General features: G+C 46.4%; 1 protein-coding gene across 8 annotated transcripts; it reads right to left on the bottom strand.

Moving 5' to 3' along the window:
- Window positions 1–354: 354 nt before the first annotated feature.
- On the bottom strand, window positions 355–25,628 carry ZMAT3 (zinc finger matrin-type 3). Of its 8 annotated transcripts, none has more exons than XR_014228995.1 (7): window positions 25,550–25,628; window positions 21,291–21,617; window positions 19,561–19,680; window positions 17,604–17,770; window positions 17,392–17,492; window positions 14,632–16,365; window positions 355–2,298 (listed from the first exon to the last, which is right to left on the bottom strand). XR_014228995.1 is itself a non-coding variant. In XM_082319799.1 (7 exons), exons 2-7 carry the CDS (start codon window positions 21,558–21,560, stop codon window positions 2,334–2,336), a joined length of 882 nt encoding a protein of 293 aa, XP_082175925.1. In that variant the 5' UTR covers window positions 21,561–21,617; window positions 25,550–25,628; the 3' UTR covers window positions 355–2,333. The 8 variants fall into 8 exon arrangements, 6 of the variants coding, with proteins under 6 accessions (XP_082175925.1, XP_082175926.1, XP_082175930.1 ...); XM_082319799.1 differs by having other exon boundaries at window positions 355–2,399; window positions 16,208–16,365; XM_082319800.1 differs by lacking the exon at window positions 25,550–25,628 and adding an exon at window positions 25,148–25,297 and having other exon boundaries at window positions 355–2,399; window positions 16,208–16,365.
- Window positions 25,629–25,963: the final 335 nt, after the last annotated feature.

Raw genomic sequence — 25,963 nt, 5'->3', positions numbered from 1 at the left:
AGCAGCTCGCCGGTCCTGGGACGGGCATCTCCACCCCTCCCTGCCCCGAGCAGGTTCAACGCGGGGCTCTGCAGCGCGTAGTTCCGACTGCGTGGGAACTTTCTTCTCTTTGAGTGTGGTTGAGAGCATTCACAGCCAGTATGTGGTCCGTGATTTCAGGGAACCGTAGAGGGAACGTTATTTTACAGTGATATTTGGAACTAAGCATTGGGTTTACAAATATCCTTCCCCCAAATTTAATGCTGTAAGATTTCCCTTGACTCTCATTTTTACTTCTATCAATTCATCTTTGATCTATTGCTCCCTTTCTTAATAGCAGAGGGAAAGGGGAGGAGGAAAGGGGTGTTCAAATTCCACTCTATCGAAGTCCTCACAATGTAATAAGAGCTCAAAAATCCATAAAATTGGCCATTGTCTTTCAGCTGCAAAATCCACATCACATGCCAAGTATTGCCACAACAATAAGAACTTCTCCATCTTTATTGCCACAGAACATATTGATTCATTGCAATGTTTCCCAGGAACATTTGTATTTATGCACATGACTCTGGGAACATTGACCAGATAGGGTGGAAAATCTCCAAGCCACCTCTTTGGCCAAATGAGATTTTTCAGCTGAATCAATGAGACCATCCTTCGATTTTCAATGCTCGTGCTGGCATTTTTATGATAGTGGCTTTGCCTTATTAACAGAGCATAGTGAAACCAGCTTGTTGTTTTTCCCCTCCTTTTCTTCCATCCATTATGCCAAGGGACATTTATTACTTTTTGATAAAGGACGCACACTCCTCCCTTACGAGAGGGGCACTGAAGCAGGACGAGATGGCTCCTGCCTTTGTGCACCATCCCCAGAGTAACCGGGGAAGGGCAGGAACCGGAGAGTAATCATTCAATAAAGCGACAAAATACAGGACCGAAGAAAAAAGCTTAGATTAAATAATTCTTCGATGTCCCTTATGTCTTCATCTATTTCTCAAAAGGCATTACGTGCAAAGCGGAAAACGGTAGTACTTTTTGTATTAATAGAAGCGATGAATCATCTAATGCCATTCAACAGTTGGAACGCATATCAAGGTTCAGATTTCACGGCTGGCTGTGAGAGAGACGGGGAGAAAGCCGTGCGGATCAGAAGTTGTTTGCGTTTTGGGGAAGATCCAGGTTCAGCCCCGAGGACTGTGACTTCCTCCGGTCTCTGACTAGTAGTCTGGAATCAAAGCTCTCCCTTTAAAGCCTTCAAACTTAATTCTTGATCTCCTGAGCTCTAAACAGCCAGACAGAGCATTTTCAGGATATGCAAGGAGGGCAGCGTGGGCTTGGTGCCACGCAGCCACCCTCCAAAAACCCGATACAGCCTTTGGAAGGATGATGACAGGCTGCTCCTGGGCGGCTAGAGCATCTCCTCGGGCCGGCAGCAATCTCGCGGCATCACTACGAAGGCTGCAAAGAGCCAGGTCGCGCACCAAGGGTGCAGCCCAGCGCACCCCCGGGGCTGGCCCTCGGCTCGGCTCGGCGGGGACCCCTCCCACGGCCCACCGGCACCCAGGGGCCTGGCAGGGTCTCCGTGCACCTCTGCGGGCTTGGGAGGAAGCCCAGGGTGAACGGCGGCTCTGGAGCAAGGCAGGAGTAGGTCCACTGGTAATGTCAGATCTCTTTTCCAAAGACTTGCGAATTTTGGGATGCTCACTCAGGTGGGTTAAAGACTGAGGCGGCTCCTGCCTGTGAATCACTCTTCTCTCACATCTCCTAGAGGCTGCCTGGCCCCTACCTCCATCCCTTGCACCACCGATACCTGAATAACCACGTGGAGTGGCACCGAGTTGTTGGTACCAGTTTGCCATAATACATTAGACCCTAAAGTACAGCGAAGCAGGAGCTGTTTCCCGTGTGGTTCGGCTCTTTCTGCTGCAGAGGTGGCAACCTGGGTACAAACTGCTGCAGCCATCTGGGTTTAATCCACCTGCGTAATCAGTCAGCGTGTTTGGAAAAAGCCTGGATGCAAGCCCGCCGGTCCGGGCCGTTATGACTAATCATGAGAGGGGAAACAGAGGGAACGGCACGCATGAGGGCTAGGAGCAGTACAGTCTCCAGAGCAAGAGGAATTAATTGCTTGCATCCTAATTCTTTGCAAGGTGTGGAAGTCAACGGGAGGGAAGGATGCCCACGTCTTGCAGAATGAAGGTGCGTAAAGCCAGGGTCACCTTTCACAGCAAAACTTCATAGAAATTAGATGACAGCCCATCCGTGCTAAGAGTTTCTCCACATCAGAGGTTTTGAATTGCAGCAGAATAATTCCAGCATCTGTAATTAGCGCTTCCATTAAATTCTCGTTGCTCTCATATTAATTTCAGGAGTTTAGAACTGTCAGAAGTGTTATTAAGGGATGCTATCCTTGTCAGGAGCTGCAAATAAAAGTTGAGCTCCTGATTAAAAGTTTAGGGCAGCCCTCATTATTTTCTGCATCAGAAGAGTTTTTGGGTTACCCTTTCAGTCAGTACTGTTTCATTACAGAGGGTCTCTAATTGTTCCTGCCTCATAGAATCATAGAACCGCACACAAGGATGGATGTTTCCGATTATTTGGGCTTTAAAAACATACCCAGGTTCCTGGCTCTGGATCTAGCCACGTCCCCAGCACAGCCCCAGCCGTGGGGAGCGGGGCAGGGGGGATTGTTAGGCTTGGACAGGCAACAGGCATCGCCTGACAAACCAGAGATGCAAAATTTCTTATGCAAAAACCGGCCACCTTGTGCTACAAGGCTACGCTGCCTATACGTGTCTGCATACATGGCAGAATGGGTATAGGGGCTGGGAGAGGGCGGCGGGCGGGTGCTGCTGCCGAGCGTGGCTGCTCCGGGGCCAAAGCCAGGGCTCGGGGCTGCTCGCCCCAGCAGCTGCGGGGGTTTCAGCTAAATATTTGCCAGGAAATAAAGATTCGGATGGACTGAACCTCACGGTACACTCCTGTCACACTTGTGTCATTGTTTCCATTGGAAAGTGAAGCTTGAAAAATTAAGAAGTCACAAAATGCCTTATTTTGGATTATAAAGAAATATTTCACTCCCAAGGATGTTTTGTTTTGGAATTTAGGCATTTGTTGTTAAGTACAAATTGAAACCATCTTTCAGTTACAAAAAATATACATTTGGAGGGTTGAATAAGGTTTTACTAAATCTGATTTTTCCATATTTTTCCATACATACAGAGTGACAATTCACAGCAATTATTTTTTCGGCTTGGGCAGTAAACAAAGAAACTGGCTATTCATCCAGTGAGCTGCCAAACGCATTTTATTCTGTCTGATGCTGAACATCTCTGAAGACTGAGTTCTCTATTCCCTTGGTTACTTTTTAATTACATTGCAATAAAATTGCAAGGAATCTAATTTTGCCAGACGAAGCCCAGGGACTCTGTGGAAGGTGATGGGGGTCCAGCTATTTTATACACTAATTACACTAGCACGGGCCCTGGAATACTGTGCTATTTTTATTCATTCATGAAAAAAAAAAAAAGCCTTTTCGTCTAGATCTGAGTGACTGCTATTTCATTCTCAAAAATAGTCAATGCAGTCTTCATTTCTCAAAAAACAGCTGCCCTCTTCTGTTTTCAGGGGATATTACCACCTTTCGAAATCCTAATGGGTGTGCTGGTGAAATCAAAATAAAATACTATCGCTTTGCCTGCCTCAAAACAACAAACCAATATCAATAAAGCACTGCCACCTTTCTTAAAACCTCTGAAAATGGGGCAATATTAAATAAGAGCTTGAAATATGGGTTTAAGGAGGGAATTGTTTGGGATTTCTAAAAGTATGTCTGCAGTGCCATCAGGAGGTGCGATCACAGCATGGGAAAGCTTGCCTGAGCTGAGGCTGAGCCGGCTGGCTTAGGCAGCCCAGCCGTCAGGACAGACTGACGCTGGCGCGTGGACGTGGGGACGGGCATCCCGCACACGTCTTTCACGGGACAGCTGCGTCTCGGCAGCTCCGGTGCCCGCGAGAGCCACCGCAAGGTACGGCCGCCTCCGCAACCACCCCTCCGCTGCAGCCAGGACTTCAGAGCCTCCAGCCAGCTGAAGCCTGACGGGACTTCTGCAGCCAGGCGGCTCAAACACATGCAAACACGTAGTCTTCTAAGGGGCTGCAAGACGTTTGGAAAATTTCACCTTTGATTTTTTGGTAGCCAATTAGGAAACCATGGCCTGAATCTGCAACGGGTGGGAGGCTGGTGGGTGCTTACCAAGCCGGACACCGCAGCCCCCAGCAAAGCTGCTGGACCAGCAGCTAAGCGGGAGAAACGGAGCCCAGAGAGGTGGACACCAACTACTACGAGTTATTTTGGAATTACGAATTACCATGACCCAGTCCTTCCAAAACTGATCTCAGTTCTGTATCGTTCTCCATTTTTTTCAGTTACTACAGCCATTCCTCCAGGGAACAACGACCAAACGCCTGTTAGCGCGTTTCAGGAGGGTGACCCCTCATCTCCCACCATGATTGTTCGCTTGTCTCCTCTGCCCCATAAAATGCATCAGAAAACTGCCTGCGCTGCCCAGTAAAAGCCCTTAGAAGAGGGATCAAGTGCCTCACTGCATTTACATGAATATTCAGCACAGCCAGATTTGCCACGCACGTATTGCGCCTTGTATATTATTTATATCCTTATGAAATAGCAATGAATCCAATCAGCGCACTTGCTCTTTCCCCAGAAGGACAGGCGGGATTCCCCTGAGACAGAGAAGTGTCACGGCTTCACCAAGGCCCCATTAAAGAAAAAGCGGTGGCTCAAAGAGGTAAAGACGGAGCGAACAGCCGCTCCCTCTTCTCCGCTCCGAAGGAAGGCTGGCCACGAGGATGCTGATTAAAACTGGCCTCTTGCTGCATACGTGGAAATCTCTTCCAAGTACTAGAGCGTGCCTGGACTCAGGGCACCCGGCTTTGTACACGTGCTGCAAACGAACAAGATTGCCCCCCAAAAATACTACATTTCATCACGAGTTTAACCTCATAACAAGAACCTCCGCTGCAGTTGATGATTTGGGTTTAAAAAAGGTAATAACATAAAGGTAGAAAAAAGAGGAGTGAAGCTGGGTGGACGTACCCCTCCTCAGCTTGGCTCTGGACCAGCGCCGCCCTAGCATCTCACAGCTCCTCTTTTGCGTCTCCTTCCGTGGGCTCTCCACGGGCACCGCTTGACTTTCCACGTTTCCCTGCAGTCTCGGCAATAGATTTCCATGCTTTGAGGGCGTAAAAGTCAAACTATTTGGAAACAGCCTTAAAGCGCACAAGGCAGATGAAGAGCTAACACGCATTTAGCCCTTCAAAGGCGTAATTCCTGCAAGGCGACAGTCCGCTTCGGCCATACAGCAACTCCACGGAAGCAAAACGCTGCAGCCGTGACTTTTCCACAGTGCTGTAGGTGGCACCAGCTGTACTTGGTTAAAGGCAGCCCTTCCAACATAGGTAAGTCATTTCTAATAAACAGAAATTGGAAAAGCCTCCAGCATCAAAACAATATTAAAGATTGAATCCTTCTGGGAAAGACACGTGGTGTTTGTCTGGCAAAATTGCTGCCAGCCATCCGACACTATAATTGTAGAACATTAGGTTTTATCCCAAATGTCAAACATAAGCGATGCTCCTGCGTGATGTGACACAGCTTCATTTCCTTCTGGAGGAAATCTAGATCATCTTCAGCAGCACCTGCTGGGCACAGGGGGACCTCAACCAGCCTCCAGGAAGACACTCAAATATTTATGATTGACTGTGCCACTGCGGGATTGAGATGATGGGTTTCTATACGGAGCACGTAGCTTGAGACTGCTGCGCTGCACCCTGGCAGAGACGGGACTGCAGTCTTTAACTTTGATGTAGGCAGTTCAGGCAACCCCAGCTCTCCGCAGGGAATTGTCCTGGAAAACTCTAGCTAGGATTGTCCTGGAAAACTCTAGCTAGGCTCACAGGCTACGACTGCACCCACTGCAGTCGCACAACCACATGCTAACGACTCTCCTTGTAGGGGTAAATTTTGTAGAAGACTAACTCACTTGGGTTTCTAAACCTTGCTTTCAAAGACGACTTGCAATCAGATTACAAAAATGCTACAGCAATTTAAAATGTCTGCTGAGATTTATGAAAACACCCAAACAGATTAAGGTGCCAAATGTTTTTAAGTGTTACCCATGACCTATGCCAGTCTTGTGCCACGGGTTGGCAGGATCACCCAAGGCAACTTCAAGTTTTCTCTCTCTCTGTTTCTATTCTCATTGCTTCCACTGATTATTACTTTTCCCTCTGGGATGTGTACATTATATTCTCTTTTAAGTATTACAGCCTACAATACAGGCCCAAGGTGTATCTTTGGGTCCTGATATTTTGGGGAGGCATGCTCTGATGTGGAAGACCCGTGCTGTATTCACCGTGGGAATACTGCGTTGTACGCCAACGACAATAAATGCTGGCTGGCATTTTGTAACCTCGAGGCTCTCACGAACCGTTTCAGAGAGCTCGGCTGCTCACCCATTTACCGTGCAGTTTGTTAAGTGGGCAGCCTGACAGGTGCAGTAACACAGCTTCGCTTTCCCCTAACAGCTCTGGGACACCGTTTCGGAAATCAAGCAATGCCTTCGAAGTGAGCGAGAGGAGAAGGCATGCTGGCTTTGTTACCGCAATCAGAAATGCAAGTTAAAAGTATGCATGCTAATTGTCAAGACTGTTGCCATATAATTAGCATCTATAGTCTGTACCCAAATTAGAACTCCCTTGGAAGCTTATTATGTTCTAATATATACCCAGCACGTATATACATATAGTTGAGGTCTGACCCATCCTTGCATTTCTCAGCAGCTGTGAGAAGATCAATGCTAATCTAGATTAACAACGTGTCTTCAGAAATCTGTCCCACGTATTAGACACTAGGCAACGCGTGAAAGGACTCCAGGCTGATGTAACCGTCTCTCTGTCGAGAAACCCGTTGAGAGGAGAGATACCACCCCACACATCCACATCCACCCTGGACTTCTAGTGCCTCTCTTCACACCCTGTTCACCCACAACCTCCGATGCTTCCTTCAAAGCTTCAGGTACGTGGCTACATCTTACGTTTTAACCAGTGTTGTCATGTCTTCTGTGCTGATATTAGGCTAACGCACAGCCCACCCTAAGGACAAGGGCTTAACCCGGCCCTGCTGCATTTTGCCTTTGCGGGAAGCGAGTGCAGGAGACGGCGCAGGCTGTTCAGCCGCGCGCAACGATCCCCAAACCTGCAGCCCGCCCGTTCTCCGGGACCGCAGCGGATCAGCCTCAAGGGAAGGCTAATACAAAGGGTCCGCAGCGTAGCTCGGATTTTATCAGACGTTATTTCAAGGGTGTAACTGCAAATATGGCAGCTGAATATCCAGCACGTGTCCTGGGACCGTGGGATCGGCAAAAGCAGGCTGGTACTATCCATTGCTGCCTCCCCTTTTACCGCCTCTGTTTTGTGTGCCACCGCACTCATCCCGGGTCGCTGCAACCTTGAAACATCTGTCTTGGTTTTATTTATATCTTCTGCTACCACTTTTCTTTGTACTTTTCAATAACATTCATTAGAAATTACTTGGGGTTTGCGTAATAAGAATCTGCGCTTCGCACAAGTAAACAAATTTTAAATCAAAGTTGTTAAACAAACATTATAAAAGCTGTCCTATTAATTACATTTCTGTGACTACGTCGCAAGGTAAACCGAAGATAGACTAGCCAAAAACAGACCCCCAAAGACATAGTGACAGAGACCAGTCAGAAGAGAAGGCATGAGAAGCACCCAGCTCTCGTGCCGGGGTACCTGGGTGCCGGGTACCAGGCAGACCACAATCCCACCCGACATAAATAAATGCAATACCCCAGAGATGAATTGCATTGTTCCTCTGTCTGAATTTGGACCTGCTAATTCAAATATGCTCTGAGTATCACTGTTACACGAGTAGCAGGAGCTCACCAGCTTTTACAAAGAGGAGCTGCTTGTCTAAGACTCCCACGTATTTGGTCGTTTGGCCATTTCCTAATTAAGCCCAACATGCTGCTGCTGAGATACCGCAAACAGCATCGGAGGTAGCTGCAATGAGGAGCTGCTGGAAAATGATCCCTTATAAATAGTGGATAATACCACGGAGGAAGAGCCCTTAAAGGGACTGCTTCACATGCAGGCACACACGTACATGGCAGGTCAAAGCGGAGAAGGACGAATCCCTCAAGGCGACCGAGGCGGCAGCCAGCCCTCCCTCGCACAGGAGCTTCCACTCTTGGCCGAAACAATCCCACCTAGACAAGTTCACACAGAGCAAAAATGAGCCATCGCCATAAATGACATCTCAGTTAGCTCCCAAGCTCTCTCCTCAGCTGCATCACGCTGTTGTTTTTACAAGTCCCTTAAGTCTGAAGTATTCTTTCCAGCCTCCCCGAAATATCAGGTGTTAACCCCTACGGCATCATCTCTTCTGGGGCGCAGGGATTTTGCTATTTGGCTTTTCATAGGTTTTTTCATACCCGTGTTTTGTCTTTTAAAATCCAGGCTAATGTAGTGTTTTTCACACTATTGGTCTCACTGCATTGAGCTAAGTACGTAGTCTGCAATCTTCAGGTAAATACCGCATTCCTGCCTCAAATTCCACAGACACATCCAATGCAGCACATTTAGTTGATCATGCAACTGCGTTCATTTCTTCTTACAACCCTACACCTCGTTCTTTCACTCACAGTACCTCTTTGTACCTTGATATTGAGAAACAAGCCTTAGATTAATACTTTTTTAACATCTTTATGTGTACAGCAAACGCCTGCCAAAGACACTCTCTAGTCTCAGATAAGGTACTGTGGATAATCTTCCTGTCTCTCTTTACACTTGTGTAATTCCACCAACTTCAAATAGATCTGCTCTTGTTTTATGCAGGTAGAGAGGTGAAGCAAGCCCAGTGGAATAAGGCCAACTGAAAGCGTGTCACTCACTGAAGGATTAGGGCAAGGAATTCTCGGTATTACCTCTTACAGCAGCTCGTTACTATTCCAAAACAGATAAGCAGCATTCAATGCAAATGCTTTAGGAGAACTGGAAGTAGGAATAGAGAGAATTTATGTGAAGTGGACATAAATGAAGACAGAACAGCCTCCAGAACCTGCACTTTACAAACATGCACCCTCTACAGTTCTCCTAAAAGCTGTCGTTTTTCCACCTCTCCACTAAGATTTAATGGCAGAAGCAATATTGAGAGCGCTCTCTGCCAAGTTTTGTTATTTTTAAACCATATGCTAAAGTCCATTTCCTAACCATTGTAGTCCATTGTAAAGCCATTATATGAACAATGACAATTAAATGATGATGAATCAAATTGTTTTTAAAATCCAGCCATTTTCCTCAGTCTGTGAACTGAGAAGCTGAATGGAGATGTGGCGGGGTCAGCAGCCTGGTATTTAAAGGCCTTGGGTTCAATCTTCCTTTTCAGCCACAGACTTTCTGGGCAATCGCTTATTTTCTCCAAACTTTCCTTCCTCAGCTGTAAAACGTTGCAAGACAACTAAATGAGATCCTTAGACACCAGGGTAATTAGAGAAGTGGGAGGAGGGCTATTTATGCTTTCAAATCATACAATTAGTTTTAGATTTTCATCCATTTTTGTATTATTTTATTTGCTGCCTAATTTAACAACCGCCTGTGACTCTGAATTCGGTTGCCCAGGTATCTCTGCATGTCACTATGGTTTGTTTGGCTGTACGAAATTGCTATAAAATTAATATAGAATACAATTACCACATGTAAGTATTAAAAAGGCAGTGCCTTAACATCTGATAACAGGGACACGCTGCTCTGTAGAAATTTGCTCCTCTCTGGTTCCTAGGATGATCGCAAGTAACGCAGTCTGCATGGGCACAAGACAATGAAGGGCTGGGGTGAGATTTAACATTAAGCTGCACTTACAAGCTTTTATGACTCTGTTTACTATAAATTAGAACACGTAAAGCCTTCTGCATTTCATCGTTAGCTCAGAAGTCGTCACCTAAGCACTGAGGCAGCAATCAGCCCAACAAAATGGTAAATCAGGATAATTCCCCCATGGTGTCACTATTCTCTGTAATGGTCCGGTGCCCTGAACAGAGGGCAGGGGAGCGCAGGGACCCATCCCTGTTCACAGCTGCTTATACGCTCAGAGCTGTGCCTCGGCAGCAGTCACGCACGCCGAAGGCCTTGCGTGTGCCACCAGGACACTGCCACGACACTGCCACGACACTGCCACGACACTGCCACGACACTGCCACGACACTGCCAGCGTGGCTGCAGCATCAGGGAAGGGCAACGGTTTTCTCTTACCCAAGTCCAACCCAGCAAACCCCAGATTTTCCCTGCTTCAAGGCTCCACTTCAGAGCGTCCTTTCTGTTTGGAAAGTCATTGACGCTGCATAAGCACATGATCTTCTGGAGCCCTCAAGTAATGAAAGAGGGAAAGAGCACACTGGAAAAAACGTCCAAATGTAAGTATCAGGCGCAGCTTGTCCCCACCTTTTTACAGTGAGAGCTGAAAGCCAGTCCGTGGTTCCGCCTGGGGCTGTTGCAGAGCTTGTGATGTCTAGGGGAAAGCACAGCAAGAAACAGAGCCCTTCCCGCACCGTCTGGTTCCCATCCTGCCAGATGCTGAGCACTCCCAGCCCCTCCTGAAGCCAAGGCAGCCCAGAGGGAGAGCTCAGCTGCCTTTCAGTAAGAGTTGAAAGTACACCGACCCCCCTCCAGAGTAACAAATTCTACACCGGACTATACTCCTTTATCGGTGTATTAAAACACATTACTCATGTAGTCGCGCTCAGTGCTAGGCTAAAATCAATTCAGTCACGCGTAGTCCAGCCACATCACGAGCAGCAGCAATACCAAACACTAAGGCTGTACAATGATAAGAGCAAGATGATTTATTATATACTGAAGAAGAAAAAAAGAAAGGAAGAAAAGAATCATCTTCATCAACTATTCCCTCACAGGGGTCAGTACAATGTAAAGAAAATAAGGACAAATGTACAAAACCAACCTGACAAGAAGGCTCTAGATGAAACACGTTCAAAGCACTTGCAAATGATGTTGCTGGACAGATGCAGAAGGAAATTAAATCAAGTAATTTTTCCCCTGCAAAACACAGACTGAAAAACTGATTTTATTTTTAAAAACCCGCAGTCCTGCCGTCATCTGCAGATACTTTGGATAAAAAGATACAATTTTAACTGTGATACATTTTTTAAAGGAGAGATTCGCAAAACTACTGTTTGACCACATTTATTTGAAAGTGGATTTTGCTTTCACTTCCAACTTTATGCAGATGGCAAAGAAGCCAGCCCAGCTCAAAACAACAGGAGCTTAGCCACTAACTTCAAAGAAACCAGGTCCATACTTCTCCATTTTCTGTTAATCCTTTGGGGACCATGGCATTTGTTTTCCCACAATTGGCCACAGATGTCCATCTCATCCAGAGCATCCTTGTACATATGGTTGTAAAATTGAAAAAAAAAAAAAAAAACAAAAAACCAAAAAATCCAAACCACAAAACAAAAACCACATATATGAGAAAACATCAGCAGTATGAAATTCCTGAAGGGTTTCAAGGCTTGCTCCTACTCAACTAAAGTCAACGTACTTCAAACCGTTTTAGCTGGAGCAGGACCAAATCCTTACGGAACCAGATACACATTCCGCAAAAAGCAAAACCTTAAGAGTGCTGTAACCCAAACACAGGAGTAAAAGACAAATTTTAGCAATGTACCTCGCCTGGCCCTAGCCAACATAATGTATTTAGCTAAGGTATTTAATTTACTCCTGACTTGGGCAAGATTCCCGTTGGTTACAGTGAGAGTATTACTTAAGTAACGTAGCAAAAGGACATCATGCATTAGTAAGCCAAAATATGAATCCGTGCTTATGGCAATAGCTTTCCCTTCTAGTGCCCTATAATGGGCACCTAGACAAGGAAAAAAGACAAGAAGCTTTACAGAAAAGAAATCTGCGTTTTGTTACATTGCTGACCATCCTAAGCAACTCCACAGAAGTTTTCAGGGTTCCTTTTGATGTACTTGAAGAAAGCAAAAGTCAAAACTAGACCAATGTTAGGCAAGATTATAACACATTTACTCATTAGTGCAGAATGCAAAATAACAGCTAATGCTTAATACAAACAAAATAGCATCACTTTCATACATCCTCACAAATACATGGATTCCACATAGTTTACTCCCTTGCCTTAAAAGAAATGCTCAAATGTAGTATGAACTTCATGGGTCTCTAAAAATATCATCCCAAGTTACCAAAGGAACCATTGGAGCTAAAAAAAAAAAAAAAAAAAAATTAGAAACGGACATTCAAGAGCGAGTTGCAAGGAAATCCCCATTTTGTTTGACATGAAAAGAAACAAAGAAGATCCACTGGTTGGATTTGGGATTTTTTGGGGTTTGGGGTGGGTTTTGTTGTTTGGGTTTTTTTCCCGTCAAGGGAAAGAAAACAATACATATGTGGGAGGGAAAACATTTTCACAAATATAATAAATACCTGCTCTGATCCAAAAGCAAAGTGCGATGTAGAGTTTTCTATTTAAACAGAAACAACCTACAGAATAATGCCTTAAATATTAACAAATCAATTAGTGGTCAGCACAGTAAAATAAATATGAACACATTGATTTATATTTTGTTTCTAGCAGCAAAGGTCATTAACCTACTGGCCAATGTGACAGTTTCACAGAAGTCCTGTTTCTTGGGTCTGGTACTTTGTTTAACAGGAGAAAAAGATTCAGTGGGTCTGGAAAATGGTACTACAGCTGTACGGCATTCTCCCCAGCCCATCTATGTCAAACTGGGTTTGGCCAGGACTGTTTTCAATACGTGTTTGGAACACCGATTTGGAGAACAGCTTTCAAAAAAAAAAAAAAAAAAAAAATCAGGATCCACCCAGTTTCTCATGCTGACAAGTACGAGTTTGGATTGGCCTGAACCCCAACGATATTAGGAAGGTGGGGTGTTTTCTCTTTGCAGTCAACAATCTTCTATGCTGGAGGGAGAGTGGGAAGATCACAAACCGCTAAGCAATGCTTAGGGAGGGGCAAGCTTTGGTCACTTGTAGGGAAGGGCCACAACAGAGCACTGGCGCAAAGCCAGCCTCACCTGCTTCTCCCAGCAAGAAAGATCTTTCCTCCCATGTAGGAAACCTGTCCTACTCCTGTCGCTTGAGTCCCGCTGCCTGCTTTATACCTGCTCTATAACCCACCGCTTTGAAATTCTCAGGATGATGACATTCACTTGTTCTACTCCCTTAAACAAAACAAAGCAGCTACCGGCCTTCCTCAAAACCAGCCTCAGACCCGTGCAGAGCGGAGCCTGCAGGAACAGAGCCCCGCACCTCCCTCGCACGCCCTCCCGAACGCAGCAGCACACCGGCGGGCCGTGGCACGCGTGCACCAGCTGCTACCGGGAGGTAACAGCACATGGAGCAAACGGAGTTTTGATACCTCCAGCGGTCACTGGAAATGCCGAATGAGGAGCAGATCACAGATCGCTGCGCTGGGAGCAGGAGCAGCAACCAAAGCAAAGTGAAGCACGTGAAAGCAGACAAAAATGCCTTCTTGGCCCTAGCAATAAGCTAGGCAACACCAGTACCTACAGCTCCTCCAGCTCGTATTTTACAAAGCGTTGTTTTTCTGCTGCTAATTGCAGCCTGTGGGAAATGCCACGCTTTAATTCACAGCAAGAGGGATGTTTAACCATAATGCAGAGATCACTCTGGTGAAACACACTGTGGTAAGGCTCATCCAGCCCCCTCTGTCCCTGCACAGCGGTGTCAGACTAGCAAAACAAAAGACAGAACACAAAGAGAAAACCAGAGCCCTTCTTTGACTGCAAAAGATGAGGGGAAAAGGCTGACGAGAGATTTTTGCAAGGGGAATGTTCTTCAAGGCCACGCAGAGAGTGAGCCAGGGGCAGAAAAGCACAGAAGAAACAGAATTCCAGGCTGTCAACACTGCTTGGTTAGTGCTTTGCAACCTGGGCACCTGTCCTCCTACCTTCTGACGTGCTCCAGTACACAAACCCCTATTTAATTGGGCTTTGCACAAAGGAGGGGAGGGAATCCCATTCAAGAGGATGTCCACTGCTCTGCCTGCATCTGCAGGGCAAGGATCAGCATGGAACGATGAAGGGGGTTGCTTTCGACTACTGTGCAAGAGCTCACCTTGCCTGGATTTAGGAAGGCTGTGTTAAGGTTGTATGGCTACCTGATGCTCAGGTAGCTAACGATAACAATACTCGATTTCTGAGGAGCAGCCAAGTGCAACAAATCTTTTTGAGGTGGACTCGAAAGATGAATAAAAACTATCTGGATTCTTTGTTAGTTTACTCATTTTTCTTTTTTTAAGGCAAGCAGAAAGTCTTTCTGGAATGCAAGAGGCAGCATCAGAATGGCAAAAACAGGGGGTGGGGGAGCTACCTTCAACATTATGCAGTAGGTAAAATTCACCCCTGGTACAATGCTACTTAAACCAACGGAGCTGCATCTAATTCTACTGCCTAGAGAGGAGCAAAAGATAAGCCATGATGCTCCTTTACCCCCTCTCTGCACCTGCCACTGAAGTCGGTGAAGCCATACCAGCGTACAGCTGTAGCAGCGCAGTGGCGAATCAGGTCCAACGGAGGTTACCTACGTGCTGCACTTGCCACCGGAGCCAACGTTTGAGAAGCACTCTGAACTGGATTCCAATCGCAGCTCCTCACATCTACTCAAATGAGCAGGAAAATAGATGTCAGCCCTACTTCTGCTCTTTATCTTCTTTCTACTTTTGCTAAGGAAAAATCAAAACAGACACACACCCTTTGGGTTTGTCGACACTTACAAAATTGCTTAACAAGTTTCATGAATAGTTCTGCGTGGCCAAAAAGCTGTTACTCAAACAATCATCACCCCTGACATTTACATCCTGCCTAACTTTGGATTTTTGATGGTCCCTAAAACAGTGAAGTTCACGTCAAGGAATGGAATTAAAACCCATTCTGAGATGGGAAAAGAAAGAGGGGGAAAAAATTCATCCAATATTGGTAGCTCTAGTCCAAAGGAGCATTTCACCTCTCCTCTATAACCCATTGGGTTTTGTCCAGGGAATGGCATGGAAGTGGGACATACTGGTATCTGCTCCCCAAGGTCCAGACAGCCCTGCTCTCCCAGAGCAACAGAGCTGCAGGCCAGAGACCAACACTTGCTCTCTTCTACATCAGTATGCAAAGAATTACAGCTGACAGCTCCTTCCAACCTATTCTCAACCCTACCCAGTCTAAGGCAGAACCAGAGCAGAGCACACCTCATCTGAGCAGGTTTGCTTTCCGATTCACTTCATGAAGCCACTGAGACCCTCCAGACTCTCTTCAGGGAGATGAGCTACACCCATGGTGCATTAAGGTGCCCAGCCAACAACACTGAGAATCTTTTTTCATTGTTAACTGGTAGAAGAGAGTATTTCTGGATGTGGCTAATCAGCTGATATCCAATGTCAGATCTTCAGAACGAAATCTGCATCATGGAGGAAGCGGTACGAGGCATGACCCTCCAAGGAGAGGTATGCACAGCCTTTCTACAGGGATGAGGGGAGTACTCTGGGCTGTAATGGGGGCCAAAGCAGCAATTTGTGGACAAGTACACCACCTGATTCACACATTCACAGGCCCCATTCCTGCCACTCCTTTACCAGCTGCCCAGAGATCCAGTCTGCTGGAGGGAGGCATTCTGGAGCACTGCTCTGTGGTGTGCAAAGAGGGGAGCGGGCTTTGCACATGGTCCACCCGTGTGGTAGAACCACAGAAGTTCCCAGCACTTCTTGGGCTTTGCATATATTCATGCAGAAGGCTGAGGAGAAGACGTAAAGTCCTCCCCGCCACTCAATACAATGAAGAGCCTTAGATAATTAGCAAACAAACATCAAAAACACTTCATGTCCTGCACAGCGTCATCCTGCCAACTATGATAGAAAAAAAATCTAACCATACCATTAAGTTTGCAGGTGTTACATGTATAGCTCGAGAGCATACTCCTATCAAATGGAGCACAAAGCAGGGCATGTGGCAAACAGCAGGCGAGAGACAAGCTGCTCTATTTGCAAACTACTACCAAGGGTGGCGCATCATTGTACATAGCCTAGGTTCTCCATCTCATTCCTATACCGCTGTTCGGACACCTTGCTTTTATGCTGTTTGCTTTCTAGGTGTTGTCTGAACTCCATCTCCTCACTGGCCCCGGCGTTGCACATGGAGCAGTAGAACTGGCCGCTGGGGGTGACGCACATGGCCAGATCCCGAGGAATCCTCTGGCGCGAGCGGGGATTGAAGTAGGGACCTGAGGAGACAACAGAAAAGCCTGTTTTACCCATAAGAAAGAAAAGCTTGAGGCAGCTTAGTGACAACTTCTAAGTCCAACAAATGTTTAAAAAGAAGCCAAAGATGAGCTTCTTTAACTGATCAGAGTCTGAACCTTATTTTCCCACATGACTTCTCCACTGATATCCAGATTTACAGGAGTGTAGCACATAGGGGAGTGGTACTTGATGGTATTTTCTAAAGCAGTAGAGTGGGCTTAGTGCCTTGGTCTTATTAAGAATCAATAGGACTTTGAAAATTAAGAGTCTAATCATTTAAGTGACAAGTCTTTTTTTTTTTTTTTCCCCTTAACCCTCCAATTCCAGAATTAGAACGGTCTTTTTGTTAGAATAAGCTGCCTCAGTTTAAAATTATCACAAAATGATATTTAATAGAACTTTAAAAGATTTATCTTTTCCACACGACAGTGGTTAGAATGACACAATTAAACCAAGCTTCACCAGGAATCAGGGTTTCAGCTAATATGCGCTTATAACAACATTTAAAAAGAAAAAGAGAAACAGATGCTGGGCTGGACACTCTAAACCACCCTTTAAATCACAGTAAAGAGGCAAAGTTAGTATCTAACATGTGAGGAAGGACTCGACTCTAGGAACAGATGGTCTTAGAGGGAGGCTAACATGCTCTCTCATTCTGGCCATGGGAGTGCAAGTACAGGTTGATGTGCTACAGTAGGAGTCAAAGCACCTGGCCACTTGCCAGGAAAATAAAGCAGGAAAATTGTCACCACTTAGAGCAGCCTTAGAGAGAGGCAGATGGTAAATTAAGTTACAAACTGAGAAACCTAACTAACAAGCAAGCTGACAAAACAAAGCAACTTTAGCAGCTGGGAAAAAACATGCAGACATGAAGGATCAGCAGAGCTAGGACCAGCTCCTTTCACAACCTGTCTCTGCTAAAACAGACCTCAGAAACAGAAGAAAAACAAGCCTGTTTATTATTCATTATTATTCCAACTATAGAACAGATGCAAGCCCCCAGTTACCTGTGTTGTTTTGAACTGTATACATATTTCTTCTGTTCTGCATCATTTTATATTCATTCCCTTCTTTCCTTGTTCTCCGTTTGCCTAGTTCTGATGCATCCCTGAAGATTAAACAAATATGAACAGCTGCAAGTCAGAGTTTTCTGAGAAAAAGACTGCCAGCAACACTGCCACACGCTTTCAGCCTGAGCATGAAGTTGAACAATACCTACGAGAATGAGTTATTCTGTGCTTCTGCAAGACGCAGGCGTTTGGCATGATTTTTCCCTTGGTAGTGAGCCTGTGCCACAGCCGGAGAACTAAACGAGGCATCACAAAGCTTGCAGTAATCATTCTCTGTAGCCAAGATCACTCGGCCACCTGGTTTACTGGATCCCATCTAGCAGCAAAGGGAGAGACAGCATGTGAAACACAAGAAGGTTAAATCCTTGAAATATTTGAATCACAGGGACTGAGACCAGTATCATCTTCATCAGGCAACAAGAGAGCTGGAATTAAAGCATTAAAGCATGGGATTAGGACACTCTCAAACACTCCCCAAACCGTTCTTACAAGAACTTCATTTTCCCTGCCTCAGCCTCCAGGAGAACCCGCAAATTCCTTGAGATCTAAGCAAATCCCTGGCCTCGGATGGAGAGGAAAGCAATCTGAACAAACACCCTGTACCTCTGCAATAGCTACAGAGGCTTGTTTACTCCACAGCAATGATTTAACTCCTCTACTCCTGACTGCTGGGCGCTGATGAACAGTGACTGTCACACTGAGGGAGACCCACTGAAAGGTAAAGGTGCTTCTCTCTCCTATTTACAGTGTGGCTGATCTCTCCACAGTACCCCGTCTCTACACAGCTCCCTGACCACACTAAGAGACAAAAAAACAATAGCAGAGCTGCCAAACCTGTGATCTTTACCCTTCAGATAGGAGGACACCTGGACCAAGACTCCAGAGGGGGGACCCAGCCTCACATGTGCAGCTCCTGCCATATGAAGGATACCTTGCCTGTCTAGTCAGACCACACACTGATCAGGGCAGCAACCGTATCTCCTCAGCCCGTATCATCCAGAGAAAAGTGCTTTGTAAACAGTGCGGCAGCAGCGATTCATACAGCCATGTCACTGCGGCACTTGCCAGGCCCAGTTTCTTTCATGTCTCCTTTGATACTGTTCAACCTTACAGACACACGCACACAATTCTGACTTCTACGTTACAACAGGAATCCTCACACGGCCCCAGAGGGGTCTTTTTATTGCCATGGCCCATTTTCTCCAGTAGAAAACGCATCAGATACCCTAGCAGGTACAGCACCCACATCCCACCACCTAGGGCTGGACCCCATGCCCTCTCGATTCAGTTCTGCGAGCCGCAAAGTCATTTTACACGGGACTGAGCCTCCCTCTGGTGGCTCCAACAGCATGTGTAACAGCCTGCCGCTTACAGCAAACGCTCTTTGCTTTTGTACAGGCAACAGAGGCTTATGCTTTTGGAAATGACAGGCACAGCTTCGATCCCTGCAGCCCAGCTGTGGTGCCCTGCACAGTCACATGCAAAAGCCAGGTTAGCTGTTAACTCCCATGACAATCAGAAGTGATGAATTCTAGAAGAGGAAAGCAAAAATCACCTCTTGCCTCTGATGTGCCTGAGACAGAATTAATCTGGATCACTGAGGGAACCATCCATTCACCCTACACACAGGAATGAGCACCGCAAAAGGCGCAACAAAAGAGGAATTAGACAACAGCCCTGGGCAGTGGGTGTAGGAGCACCTAAGCACTTTTTCCGCGTAGGCTTCTCTCACACAATGGCGGGATGATTGTGCAGAGCGGATGCCACACCCTCGAGTCCAAATCCAGCTCCAACAATGCTGTTTTATACCTTCCTTTAAACAACCATAATCAGCAGCACATCAGACTTACCTAGGAACCAAAGTATTTGCCATACAGAAATAGAACATTTCAAGTCCAATATTCTGCTGCAAGGGCAGATCAATATCTGTGTCTTCAAAGGAGAGCAAACAGCTCACAACAGGCCATTTCCACCATCCTGTGCCATCACAAGGAAAATTCTTTCCCAACTCCTGCAGTAATCCTCAAAGCGTGAGATCTAGTTATCCTTACTGGGGATTAGGTGACAAGTAAGCAGCATGATCTCAGTCACCTTCCCATGCCTTACCTGAGCTGGAAGGGAGACAACCTGAGGTGGGGCAGGCTCAACCGAATTACTCATTCTGGCAGGTGCCGGACAGCTATTGGCAGCATAGTAATTTCGGAGTTTCTTACTGTGGTTTTTACCCTGGAAAGAGAACCCAGATTAACCACTGTCCTAATAATAGTATCTTACACTGAAAGAAAAAGGATCCAGAGACCAAAAATGAGGAAGTGGCCATGAAGATGGCACCTCAGGTGAAGAAGCTCTCATTCAGGTAATAACAGCTCTGAACTTGAGAGATGCTGGCATCCCCCCTTTTCTCCAAAATGCTCATCGCCTAGCACGATTGGACCTCATTCTCAACTGATTTTCTCAAATCAGTAAGGTTACAATTAGTTCCTCAGTCTGTTTCCATTTCACTTAAAACTAGTATTTTGTATTTTAAACATGAAACATTAACTGCTTTGCATAGTTTTTTGATAAGCCTGAACACACACACACACACTTCTTTTCATGAGGCTGCAAGCATGAGTTAAAACATGAGACTGAATCTAAAAAACCCTGCTTCATGTTTTGTTTTCTCCTGGAAAACATATACCACAGCTCTTCTTGGTGTTTCGAAAACCCGACAGAGCTACATGAGACTATGTATATGCACTGTGGATGTATAGCAAGGCTTATGCATAAATGCAAGTTATGTACTATAAATGCACTTCTGTCCCCTCATGGCAGAAATACTGCAGAAATCAGATGTTGAAGTGTAACGCTAATTCAACCTACCCCTCCGCTGGCATGATACCACTTTTTCAGGCCCAGCAGCAAACCTGAGATCTGGGTCTGGTGTCCTGCGGATATGGACAACCACCCTTTTGGATCTGCTGGTGGAGAAAGTTACTATCTCCACATGTCACACAAGTATAGCACTAGTAAGAGAGGGTACTAGCAAAACGGTGTAACATAAGACTATGAAATATTCGATCTCTCAGCAAAGAAGCATATGCCAATAGTCCCTAACCTATTTCAGACAAGTCAACCAGACCAGCTTGAACAAAATTAATTTGGTCTGAGGTGGCTCAGCTGACGCTGTCCAACGCAGATGAGAAAGTCTGCGTAAACGGCCCCACCAGCAGATCAGTTGTGTGCATAACCTCAGGAAGGAGGCAGTGATGAGCACACGGCAGCAGCTCCCTTTCCTAACTGCACTGCTGGATCCAGCGGCAAACATCTGTCCAGGCCTCACAAAATCATGTCTGTGGAATCAGAAGTTCTGTTTTATTGGATGAGTGTACAGGTGGAAAACAGATCACATAAAATGAAGGAAAATATGAGCGTCTGCCTTTTCACCCATGCCATATTAGTACTATTTCTCTGTCCCTGTGGACAACGTTTTCGCAACACGCTCTGGTGACGACACCTTAAATGAAAGCACTGCAGCATGTCTGGATGACCAGCAAATTCAAGCAGGGTGAAGATATGTCTACAGAGCAGATCTAGCCACACCTTCCAGTCCATTAGATGGTGTGTGGAGGTAGCTTCAGATGAGCTAACTCAAACGCTGCTGCTAGTGTGCAGCCACCTCAACACAGCACTCAAAATCCCCTTGAGGAGCTAAGTTAGTCCTCATGCGTTAGCCCACACTTAGCTCTGTGCTACCACAGCAACACTACCGGCAGCGCACGCGCTGGCACAGGTATGTCTACACAAGCTGCAGACGCAGCAGCCCTGAAAGCTGTGCCTCCTGCTGCTCTCCTTACCTGGTAATGAGCCTGGGCTTGTTGTGCTGAATTCAGAGTGACATTGCAAAGCTTACAGCACAGAGGCTTACATAGTTCCTCCAACATAGGGTCCTGCTCCACCACCTTTGCAAGCTCCTCTTCTTGTGTGTGATGAAAGGAAGGCCCCAGTCCGAGAGGTTTTGGTGGGGATAGTGGTGAGCTGGCTCTTGGCCTTGTAGCCACTGACATAGGAAGAGATGAAGGCTTCTCAGGATGAGGAAGAAGTCCTGCTTGCTGTAGAAGAATCATTGGCCAGGAAGACTGTGGGCATGCTACTTCTGAAGGACGAGGAGTCTTTCTTCAGATCTAGACCAGAGACACACAAATGAAAAACAAATAAATAAGCAGCGTTAACAGGAACATCGACGATCCAGGGGACAACTTCTGTAACTTCACTGCCTCTGCGTTATGCCTTTTCACAACGCCGAGCAGGATAAAGTCAGTTTGTAACACTTTACCGCACAGGAACAGCAGCATCCTGGACAAACAGGGCCAGATTAAAAGATACGTGTATAAGAAGTAGATTGAAGTCCAAAACGTAGTTTTTAGTACCCCACGGCACCTCCTGGACAGGTGAAGATTCCTAACCACTCACGGTACCTGACCCACAGCACGCCCACCCCGCTGCTCCACGACCACTAGAAGATGTGACGCACAGCATGCACGGCACATACAGCTGTGTTAACGGCCACGGGAGGGCTACAGCTGTTAGCCCCGTCCTCTTCTGACGGCCTAAGGACAAGCTCACACTCCAAGACCTAAACAAATACTACAACGTATTACTGCTCCTGATGACTTAAAAAGAGCCCAAATATTTCAAAGCAGATTTTTTTTTTAATATATAGGTAGATATAAAATACACACAGCCCTCTAATACTCACAAAGACCTTCCTGAGGAAAGATATTCTACAGTTAACTTTTCTCAAGCAAGTCAACAAAAAGCAAGGAGCGGAAACCAATGCGAGCACACCTTGCTGTATGCAGTCAGCTCCCAAGGGCTCTCTTCCACGGTCCTGTTGAATGACCTTGGGCTATTTCTCATGCTTCCTTTACTAACTGCAACCAATGTATCATTTAAAAGCTGTATATCTTCTTCTTCTGCAAAATGGAGAGCTTATCCCATATTAACCTTTATTCAATTATTTCTCAGTTAATTCAAGTTCTTAGAACTAACCCTACATTTCCAACAAGGGGTTCTGAGAAGCTTATTTAATTAAAGTTTACAAATCGCATCTAAAGCCTGGGATGAACATTCCTAGAATAATGCAGAGCAGTGATATCATGAATCAAGGCACAGCTACTTTTGTTAATGTCTTATTAGCCTCTTATCATAACAAATCCTGTTCGCTGCTACACTGGGATGGAGAGAAGCATTATCTTGGCCTTTGCAGATCACTTCCAGCTAGGGCTGCTTTGGTAGCAACCATGATTACACTATGGGCTTTGTCTGCTTGTTTAAGCAAATAGTGAGCCACATCCACATTTTAAAATAACACTTCTGAAAATTAGGGAAAGGTAAATTAAATGCCACCTCAGAAGTTTGTTCCTAAGTCCCTTTTGAAAATAGAATTTGACTTCAAAGGCATTTGGGAACCTGGAGAAGCAGATAGCTTCTATTTATTCTATTTATCTGGGATAACTTCTGGGATTTTCAATCTGCTAAAATTAGCAGGAGATAAATACCTTGCTACATTCAAGCTATGGAAAATCCCAGTTGATGCCTGCATTTTTACGTACTGTATTATCTTTGTAAGTCTGGCTCCAGAGAGGCCTATGTTCTATTAGGGAAAATAAAAAATAATTTAAAAATAAAAGAAAAAAAAGAAAATCAGTGGGACTAAAGCACTTAAGTGACATAAGCATTTCTGAAACGTTTACCTCTAAAAACAGATTTCCAAATAATACAAGATTGGAGGCAATGTAGTTATTACTAGTAACTAAAGATAAGGAAAAAAAGAAGTGGGGGGAAAAAAAAAAAGAAGAGCAGGCGTTGCCTTGGGGACAAGCTTTTAAGACAGTAATAGAGCCACCAGGAGTTTTTATGTTTTTAAATAGCCCTTCACCATCAAGGCTCTGAGAAATTCCAGGAGAACTATACCTAACATGATCTCACCATAAAAACAAAATCAAAACGGGTATCATGACAAAAGCTAACCGAAACAAGATAAAATGGAATCCACCACAAAGAAGTAAAAGGAAACACAGGAATGGTGTGGTGCAAATCACCCATCAGCAGCGTAAATTCTGTAGCGTTACCTAACTTCTCTCCAACTTTCAGCGTACATGTTCCTGGTTAAAGAGAACTACAGAATAAGACTTTGCTGTCTTCAGTTTCCTCAACTAGCACTCTGTAGACAGTCTAATTAATTTCAGTGGGGCTACGGATGGAAGAAGTTCATATTCGTGATGGTTAAATATACCGTAACGCAGGCCTATCAAGGCAGTATAGATCAACTATGCAAGCAGGTAAGCATGCCATCCAATTTCAGAGTTTTATTACACCACCATAATGGGCCTCTTACCTTAAAATGAAAGTAAATTATAGCTAAATACTTCCTAGAGCAACATAAAGAGATCTACAGTAAATGGCAATCGGGATCCATCTGCTTAATTTTGCATGAGTGTTTGTTGCATCAGGTCTTCCATACGCAACTGTCGCAGATGAGATTTGTCATATACAAGAGAGGGGACAGTGCTTACAGGACCTGCATCCACAGGGGAAAAAGTATAATGTAGTATTCTTAGAAAATCTTTAATTGTAAGGTCATTTGCTGTTTCTTAAAGTAAACAGCAGTCTGAAGACAGAATTAAGGCTGCATGGGCAATTTTAAAATTAGAACTTCTTGACTTGGCATATGCAACTCCAATTTTCTTCTAATAGTGATCTTTCGTCACCGAAATTGCTCCGCTTATGTTTGTTTCTTTCTTACAGATAGTATTTAAAAGAAAAACAGAGAATCGCTCAAATTCAGCTTATTTACATGTCCCTTTAACCCTCCACTGCTGGTCGCTACAGATACCATGTCCAGGAGAAGGTAACAGGACATCTTTGACTCCTTCTTTCCCTTCACGTGAGAAGCTGAAAAATCTTTACGCTAGAAAACAGCAAAGGAACGAGGGAACCTCCATCATCAAGGGCTTGTGCACATAACGGTACAGCCCATGCAGGGTAAGGACCTGCAGCTCTCCACAGTGAGCTCAGGAGACATTCTGCCTCAAGACAGCATCTCTCAGATCTCAGCCATGCCTCCTCCTACGTGCCGCATGGGCTAGGATATACTTCCACTCGTTGCCAGTTGTCCTCAGGTGGATGCAAGGGGGACAGGCACGCAGCTCTCCGCACCGCTTCCAGGCCGGGGCATCCCAAGGGCGGCACTGAAGGAGGAGAGACCCAGCCTCCGCGCCCCGAGTACCACAGCCTGGTAGCACCCGGGCGCTGGTGCTAACAACAGGGAGCAACCTCCCCAGCCGTCGACAGCACAGTTCTGGGAGAGGAACTGGTACGGCCTTAAACCTGAGCACCGTGCAATGGGGAAGGCACGAGGCAATGTGACCTTCCTCGGCCATGAGTGGAAACCACAGCGAGACATCTGTGTGCCACGCGTTCCCACCAGGATTAGCTTTTAAACGCAGTTGAGGCAACTAATAACAGTGATAGAAATCTATACAAATGATGAACAAGTTGTGGGCTTGTTCTTTTTTCTTCAAGACAGGAAGCATTTCCTCGCAAGCCCACTTGTGTCATCCATCATACACAACTCTACCTTAAGGTGCAGGGCCACTAAGCCTGCGGATACCTATTTAGTAACGCAGAGAGGGCATTTCTCGGCTCTTACATCAACGGGGTATCAGAAACCAGGGTGTAAATCCTGACATCCTAGCCGACATTTCTGCAAAGTCGCGTGCCTTGCAGTCTTGGTGACGGAGTCTAAGGAGGAAAAAAAAAAACAAACCTGGGACTACCTGGGAATAACTGCAGCCTGAGCAAGAATTCAAGGCACCAACACACAGTTTTGGAAAGGCGGATGTAAAACCAGCATAAAAAAAAAAAAAAAAGGCAGGCACGGCCGCCCCCATCACCGACGTACCGCAAGCACCCCTGAACACGGCAGCAACACTGCCAGCCCCCCGGTAAAACCGTCATAAAACCCTGCTAAAAACCCGGTGCCCGCACCGCCGGCGGCGGCCAGGGCCGCCCGCCGCCCCCCGCCCCAGGCCCGCGCCCCCGCGGCACCTACCGCGGCCCGGCCCGCTCGCCTCGCCGCGCCGCCTCCCCGCACAAGGCCGGCCGGCCGCCGAGGCCGCAGCAGGGCCGGGCCGGGCCGGGCCGGCGGGCAGGAGCGGGACCAGCTGCAGGAAGTGACCGCAGCGCGGCGGGGCGGGGCCTGCGCCGGCGGCGGCGGCGGGCGGGGCGCGGCCGGGCCCGCGAACCAGGGCAGGCCGGGGCGGCGGGCCCGCTCCCCGCCCGGCGCGGTCCTCCCCGCCCCGGCCGGGTGCCGCGGGTGAGGAGCCGGTTCCTCCCGCGGGAGAGCCGGGTGTTCCCGTCCCGCAGCGCCGGGGATTTTACCTGACGTGCGGCCCCGCTCCGGTCCCAGCGAGCTGCTGGCCCTTCTGATCCGGCTTCTTTGGAAGCAGCCCCACAGAAAGGCTCA

The sequence above is a fragment of the Platalea leucorodia genome, assembly GCF_965183815.1.
Source record: "Platalea leucorodia genome assembly, chromosome: 8".
Taxonomy (NCBI): domain Eukaryota; kingdom Metazoa; phylum Chordata; class Aves; order Pelecaniformes; family Threskiornithidae; genus Platalea; species Platalea leucorodia.
The sequence above is the reverse complement of the archived record's forward strand: the minus strand, read 5'-3'. Positions and strand labels throughout refer to the sequence as shown.

What these genes read in the sequence shown, in the direction of transcription:
- ZMAT3 (XM_082319799.1), bottom strand. Translation starts at nt 21,560, where the DNA reads ATGATTCTTCTACAGCAAGCAGGACTTCTTCCTCATCCTGAGAAGCCT. An exon ending in TTGTCTCCCTTCCAGCTCAG is followed by an intron (nt 17,771 to 19,560) that starts GTAAGGCATGGG and finishes CTTTGCTGCTAG; the next exon opens with ATGGGATCCAGTAAACCAGG. An exon ending in GCAAACAGCATAAAAGCAAG is followed by an intron (nt 2,400 to 16,207) that starts GTGTCCGAACAG and finishes TTTTATTTGCAG; the next exon opens with CTCCTGACAAGGATAGCATC.